General features: G+C 40.9%; 1 protein-coding gene across 1 annotated transcript in view; it reads left to right on the forward strand.

Moving 5' to 3' along the window:
• The window catches only part of LOC121319208 (protein SYS1 homolog), a 13,532-nt gene extending 7,366 nt beyond the window's left edge, over nt 1-6,166 (forward strand). Inside the window, exon 4 of the mRNA XM_041256409.1 lies at nt 17-6,166. Within this exon, the coding sequence (XP_041112343.1) occupies nt 17-257 (241 nt within the window). The 3' untranslated portion in view covers nt 258-6,166. The remainder of the gene's footprint in view (nt 1-16) is intronic.
• Nucleotides 6,167-7,935: the final 1,769 nt, after the last annotated feature.

The following is a 7,935-nucleotide window of genomic DNA, read 5'->3' on the forward strand; positions in this document are numbered from 1 at the left end:
GATCTCCTGACCGCAGCGCTCTTGGCTTGTGGTTTTTTGTGCGTCGAGGGAAGAAGTGCTTGGATTTCACTGTGACGATCCACTTCTTCCACCTGATTGGCTGCTGGATCTACAATGCTCGCTTCCCCGGCGCCCTCTCCTGGTGGCTGGTCAACGTGGTGTGCATGGCCCTGATGGCTGTGATCGGGGAGTACCTGTGCATGAGGACTGAACTGAGGGCCATTCCTGTCAACACTGGACCCAAATCCACTCTCTGAGCCCCTGTGTGTGGGCGGTGAGGGCGTGGCCTCTGTAGACATTGCTGTGACTGGCAGAGAGAGGGGAAGGGGGCTAAACCACTTTTCTGGAATGCCAATCTCCACTTTTGTTACCGTATTGTTTACTGATGCTGGAGATGATTCAATTCATGTGTCCTTCATTCAGACCTTTTTTCAAGCTGTGTGGGATTATTCCTCCTCAGAAGACTTTCAGCAGCTTCTGAAGGATGGAGACCGGTAGCTGGAAGTGTTATAATAAATAAAGGACTTGGGTTTTACACTTAAAGAACTAATGTGATACGGGTTAATTCTCAAAGGAGTGCAGTGTTGAAACAGGATTTCTGCCCTTTGAAAAATAAATGGGTAACCGACTGAGCGCCCCAATTGCTGAGCCCAAAACATGCTCTACAATTTTGCCTGCCCGGGATTCCACAGAGCAGGCAGCGAGAGAAATCAGATGTGTGTTGGTTAGCAGCACCCCCCTTTAAAAGTTTACCATAGTGAAAGCGCAGCAGTACAAGTGTACTATATCACAGTGAAATATGGTAAAGCATAAGTATTAAACGGGCAAATGCTTGTATAACCAAAAGAATGGGGAAAATAACTGCAAAATGATAGTGGGAAAACTTTTATAAGGGCTGCCCTACACATCATTTCATTTCATGCACTTGAATCTATTCATAGTTTAACCCTTCAGTTTAGTTTTCAGTACAATGTAATATATATATATATATATATATATATATATATATATATATATATATATATATATATATATATATATATACACACACACACCTACCCATTGTTAGAAACCTTACCCAGATTACAGCTAAAAAACAGGTTTTTAAAGATAGCCACAGAGCACATTTTTCTTTTTTTCTGGAACTCTCATCATATCGGAATAAGTCATACAGAAAATGGCAGGCAGTTGACATGTTTAGACAAAGGGACTCATTATTGTTGAGATGTTTAGTAATTCTTTTTTGTTGTTAGTAATTGCAAGGCATGCTAATCAAGACTTTAAACCCATTTCTGCTGTGTTGTACATTTTTCAAGTACAATGTTATAAATTAAGTGTTTTAAGTTTGCTTCTTGCTGATCCTGATCACTTCCAGTGCTATAGGGCTCTATCTATATTACTTTGGAGGAAACCTGCAACTGCAGTTCTCTGCCTGTATGATTCCTGAGAAAGTGAAAGTGAAAGTGCTTCTGAGAAAGTGCTTCTTGGAAAGCCGACCCGTGTTGCAAACTGCAGCCTCAGCACCGTGTGTAAAACAATTAGAGCACAGGATGCTGCATTGAGCTGGGGATGGATAATAAGATTAAGCAAGAGAATCAAACACATAGTCAGTTCATTCCTCCCAGTTACCTCCCTGTCCATTTATCTTCGTAGAGTGAAGAGGCAGATTCCAGATACTGCAGCTGTCAGAATTTTAAATCTTGCAAAGACCTAACAACTTGTAGCTGCTAACAAAGAACTATCCATGTGCTTTTAATATCTATGTATATCTATGTATATGTATATATCTCATAATGTGCTAAAACTTGCTAAGGACATTATTTAGCAAAACTGATTGGAGTATCAGAATATGAGGGTGCGTGGAGTAGGGAATGGGGTGTCACGGTATACTGGCTTTACGGTAAACAGATTAGTCAAGTAGGTTATTAAATAAATGACGTAATATTTAATCTAAACTGCCCTACTAAACAATGATCACTAGAAAACATGGTTGTCAGTAAATGAAACACAAATACTCAAATATCGGCAAGAACAAGCACTGTAAATTCATCACTGGCTTCCTATTAATTTACCAAACCAAAGAGGTAACAGTAGCTATTTATATATCGTTTCGGTCAAGAGGGACGCAGTAAGCACACACCCATGCAGAGAATCAAAAAGTCTATTCACTACTATATAACTGTCTAAGATGCTACATGCATTTGTATTATCTATATTTTAAACGGTATTGTAAAGATGTTGCCGTCGCTTCGAGTTGATAGTGTTGTAGGGCTTTTGGTTTCAAAAATTAATTCCCATTTAAAAAAAAAAAAAAAAAAAAAAAATCCCTTAGATGCCGTTTAACTTTGCAATGGTGTCATACCAAACTTAACTATTCTTCTTTCCTTTGTATTTGTTGTTGTTAACGTGCAGTCAAACAAACAAACAAAAAAAACTATTTGCAGGCGCCATCGTCTCATCATGAAGCTTTGCACTCTGCTGAGAGATTAGTGAACGGGCACGTCTTGAAACGCACTGGATTGGCTATTGCGAGGTAACACTTTGCTTTTCTTAACTAATGGGATGCCGTCGAAACTGATAAAGAGGGTACTCGGTTGCAGTGGTCACATCCTTACCCCCTACCTTTCCAAACTGAGCCCAGAAAAATGTTAATATTTTGGTGTTTCTCCACGGTAATTTGAAATAAAAAAGCAGCATTATTTTGCTGAGCCTGTGTGAGCTGGAGTGAACACTTCTTCCAGTTAGGTAGTGCGTGATAGAACTTGTGTGTTGTATTTGTTTTAAAACTTTAAATTTAAAGGTATATTGTTAAATTACTTGACTTGAGTGTATTTCTTTAAATAGCCATTTAAAACCGGATTACAAAAACAGAAATGACATTATACCGTGACATCCCTAGCGTGGAGGCACCCAGTCCACCTGTCTGCATGTCACACTTGTATTTGCACATGTACCCAGAGAAGCGCTTCTCCACTTGAGAGGGAAGTGCATCAGTCTTGGGGCTGTGAAGGCACTGTGTCTGTGTCATGCTTACATTTTTACATCTAAAAAAACACTTGGGATGCAACTGGTTTTTCAGTTCTCTGGTTGATTCAAATAGAAGATATGTTCATTTTTTTGAAGAAATAAGATCCAACTGCGTGTTCAGGTTACGCAGGTGAAGTTACTATCGCTAGAGTGTCCTTTTAAATAACTATTATTCAGTTGCTAACGTAAGCTGTGCTTTAAAGAAACACAGTGACAGTCTGATCACAATTAGATGTTTATGTTCATTTATGTTCACAAAGAGGTTTTGCATGGGGAGACTAGCATGATGTTTACAAAAACGGGCATGCTTTGAGGTGTGCTCATACCAGCATCCTTGCTGCTATTGGTACTTACTGATATGGAACCATGGCACTGCAATGGACTGTCAGCTAGTGCAGATTGTTGTTTTTTTTTTTTTTCCATTATGTTGCATGTTGAAATATGAGACCAATGTGCCACAATTCTAGCAATGATATCCCGTTTCAGCTGCCCTTGTAGTACCATTGGGCCACAAGAACTTCAAACATAAAAAATGAAACAAAAGGAAGCCATTCTGTCCATTGGTGCTAGCCCAGTTCCTAGGAACTGGCTGATCTCTCTTTGTCAAACCGGATCTTACGGACCCCAATGATGCAACAGGTAACCCATCCCATACCGTAGCCACAAAGAAGTGTGTCCTACCTACTACTGTATTTCCTTTGAAGACATTTGTGAAGGGAAGCAGTGAGCATTAGAACATGATATGCTTCACTACCCAGCATGTAAAAACGTTTGTGTAGAAAAACAGACAAGCCTTATTGAATGATCGTTCTCTTGTGTGGCTGATATTGTTTAGTTTTGCGCACAGCACCAGCGTGTGAAAAGAGAATTCTGCATACACTGCTGCCCTAGTTCTGTTGCCGTGGTTACAGCAATTATTCCCTCCAGATTCTTTGAAGTCTGCTGTGCTTATTAGTAGTTTCTCTTGCTTGCCGTTTATTTTTCTCCCTTCACTGTCTGTTTCTGCAGGGTAGCACAGAAAGCAGGTAGTAACTGATAGGTAGATGAAACCGAAGCTCCAATTGTTTTTTTTTGGAGGGAATCTTGTAGCAGAATGACTGCATGACATATTATTTTAAATCTTGTAGTTTTTCACTTCCGCCAGCAGAGGTCTCCCTTCCTCAATGATAAGACTTGAATGCTGCTTGGTTTTGAGTTGTGTGTGTGTGAGAGAGCAGGGTGTCTGTGTCCTTGCACAGTTTGTAGCTGGTCTTGTTATAAATGGAAATTTAAATGAATTAATTTGTTTTTAATTACGTGCTCAGGCTGCTGTTAAGTACTGTAAGAATTTGGAGCACCTCAGTCCTGACATGAACACCCCCTACCTGCCATTCAGTACTGGGCCTCTCTCAAGCAGAGACTGACACCTCTGACATACTGTGTAGTGCCTGTCTAGTGAATGACTGATGAACCACCGAAGACACTGAGCTTGGACCCCACAAAATATCCAATGGGGTACAATTCTATGTGGCAGCCTGGTCCCATTATAGCTGCCCCATTGCCTGCAGGCCAGAACCATCTGCCAGTGAAGATCCTGAGAGAAGACTGGGTGCAAGGAAAGTGGAATTCCACAGCCTTGCTAGTGTAAAAAGTCACATATTAATAAGTGCTTGTAAAGAAAGGTGTTTCTGACTAGCTCGTTAGTGTAAGTTGTTAATTACTGTGCTGGCAGGTAGAAGGCTGTGGGGCTGTGTTGAGCTGCTTGCTGATAAGTGGCTGGGAAAAGGAAAGCTCACAGCTATACAGCAGAAGGATGAGTCCACCCAGTTTCCAGAACGATCTGAAACCCCTTCACCAAATGATCTGCAATGGTGCAGCTTTTCAATGCAGCACAGCGACACTAATGCAACGTTCTAATACATTCCAGGCTTGAACGAATGGGCACATGGTGTTGGCAGAGACAGTGTGCTACCGTGTCGCGACCATTGTACAGAGCATTAGAAATCATGAGAAATCAACACAACGCGTTAAGATTTGATTAAAACTCCAGCACATCTTGTGTGTGCACTGAACATAGCTTTAAAGTCTAAAAGACAACAGCACTCTTTGTGATTGATAGCAATTCCTGATACAGTCATCATTGAGCTTAACAACCACCTCCACTGTATCTTCTTATCAAGGGGTTTCGAAATCTATTGTGTGGATCACAAATTCCTGAAAATGGATGCATTTATGGAACCTTTGGGGGGGGGGGGGGGGTGGAGGCTAGATCAGGGTACTTGGCCTCGTGGCGGTATTATGGACCCCTAAAGCATATCTTCACCCCACAGAATGGCTCAGATTGAGGGAGTCCAGTGGATTGCTTCTCTGATCACTGTGATTGCTTCTGCTGTGAAGAAACAGGGTGTTTTTATAGCTATGAATCTGTTCCATTTTAAGAGATGGTATCACAGTGATAACATTTTCATATTTTGATATGACAATGGTATGAACAAATAAATAGTGCAAACCCATTCCAGGTCATAGCAATACCAGACAGTGCACTACCATATCCAAACTTTCTGGAATATTGGTTCCAGATCCATGGTGTTGACCTGCTGGTAATGCTGTCATCTGCTAATGGTTCTGCTCTGCTTTCTTAAGGGTGAGACACCAGGATTATAAAGGGATCAAGATTGTTCTACCTTTTCTGTAAGGGTTATCTTGCTTTGTATGCCACAAAGTAGGAATGTAACTTGCTCCCGCTTTGCCCTCGACAGCGTGGGAGTGTGATTATTGTGTGGGCGACTGCTGCTATCTAGTCTAATAAAAAAAAAAAAAAAACTTTCTCTCAAAGTGATGAGTTTTTATTTAAAGGTAAAGGACGTGGATCGAAAAACCTCCCTTTTTAGCCCTACGACCTGCTTGAAAAATAAAATTTCTCGATTTTTATGTCACTTGATAGAAAATAATAATTTGATGAATATCGATTACAGTGCCGCAGTGCCCCCCTTATTTGTTCATCTCTCTAAAAACTCAAAGGCGTGACCTTCTGACTTCATGGTTATGTTTTTACTTCTCACAGTTATTTAAAGAAATCGATAGAAATTAAACAGTGGCTTTACTGAGGAACCCGAGAGACACGTCTGTCGAGCTTTTGTGATGGAGTCTTGATTGCTTTTATTTTATTTTTCCACACCTCGAGCTATGAATCATATGAAACGCGTCTGTAACTTTGATAGAAAGTGATCGTGCTTTATAATGATTTAGCTCATAAGGGTGTTTAAAGAAATGATTACAATGTCCTTATGGCAAACACCTGTAAATAATAAATGATGGAAGTGAATAGAGCAGCGTGTATCATTTCAGTCTGTAAGATCCCACAGGTTTGATCCGCAGCCAAAAGTCCAGTTCCTATCACCCGCACAAAACACACACACAGTTCCTAGGGTGCGTAAATTAAGTGCCTGTGGTGCAAAGACAGTTTCTAGTGAAAAGTGAAGTGCTGGTGTCTGGGTTTGATGCTGGCCTGTAGATGCAGCTCCGGATCGTGTTTAGTAATCTTGAAACAGACAATGAAGTGTTACAAGACAGACTTAACAAACACTCAGTTTCTTTTACTTGTTGCAAGGTATCCTTTTAGGTTGTATTCTAACCATTTACAAAAGGAACAGATTACTTTGCTATGCCCCTACTTTATACCCTCGCTCATGACCTGTTGGTTAACGAGCGCATCCGCTCCTCCTATCCGCTGATGCCACGCCATTTCCCATCCGGGTCATTGAGTCTGGGTACCATAGATCCGCCCCTTTTCTAGCCAGCCGACTTCCACCTACCCGCGGGAATAGAGTGTCATGCCTTTTAGTCCAGGGTACTCTGTTCCCTTTATCTAGCATGCTCTCAGGTCGGGAGGGAGATCTAACACCAAGTGTTATTCGAGCTCTGTCACACAGACCTATTTTTATTTTAAAACATCTGCTACCACAGTAGGTTAGGTAATCTCAGTTAGCAAGCCCTGCTTTTACATTGTCTTCCTCATCTGGAGCTCAAAATTCCTGCCTCCCCTTCAACGGCTTCTACCAGCCAGCTGCTTCCCTTATTGATTGACATGCTTTCCACCAGTAACACGACTCAGAAGACAGTGCCGGGGTGAGCTTGATCAATGGCACTTCAAATGAAATACAATATTATTTTTTGATGTTTGCAATCGTTCTGAAGGGCTCCGATTGAAATGCGTCAAAGTCACTGCACCAAGAACCCTCCCGGGTTCTACTTTCAGCACTGGAATATTCTTTCATTTTGAATGCGTTAGAAAACAGAAGTATAATTACAAAGACCAATCAGGAGTAAAATACGCATGGCAGCCCGTCCCATTCCCTCTTACAGAAAGGAGAGCGACACTGCTGTGCATTGTTAATTCCAGACGTTATGCATTGGGTTCCACTGGCATCTTTTTGATCCAGTCGTTTCTGTTCTATGAGCACATTTGAATATGCTCTTATTTCAAGCAGTGCTTGTTGGAATATTAGAATATGTGGAATAGTTGCTTTAAAGTAACAGTCTGAGTGCAGATAACATCTCCCTTCTAAAAGTTCCCCACAGTAAAAGCACAGCAAAGTGGAAAGCAAAGTGGAAACATGGCAGAGTATAGGGAAGCACTGTAAAGCACGGAGATGTATGGTAAAGCATATTTAAAAACCACGGCAAACCACAATTAACTATAGTAAGTGCACAGTCTAGCCATGAGAAAAGCATGGGAAAATCTGAAAAATGACTGTACTGTACAAAAAACAGTTACACCAAACAAAACACGCTTAACCTGACTTGTTCTGTTTCCTGTTATAAAGAACCCAGAAATAAAGATGAGAATATTGATTTTGCACAAAAATTAAGAATGCAGGGCTGTACCGTTGGCCAAACATAAATAAATAAATCAATGCAGATTAAATC

The sequence above is a fragment of the Polyodon spathula genome, chromosome 8, assembly GCF_017654505.1.
Source record: "Polyodon spathula isolate WHYD16114869_AA chromosome 8, ASM1765450v1, whole genome shotgun sequence".
NCBI classification, from domain to species: domain Eukaryota; kingdom Metazoa; phylum Chordata; class Actinopteri; order Acipenseriformes; family Polyodontidae; genus Polyodon; species Polyodon spathula.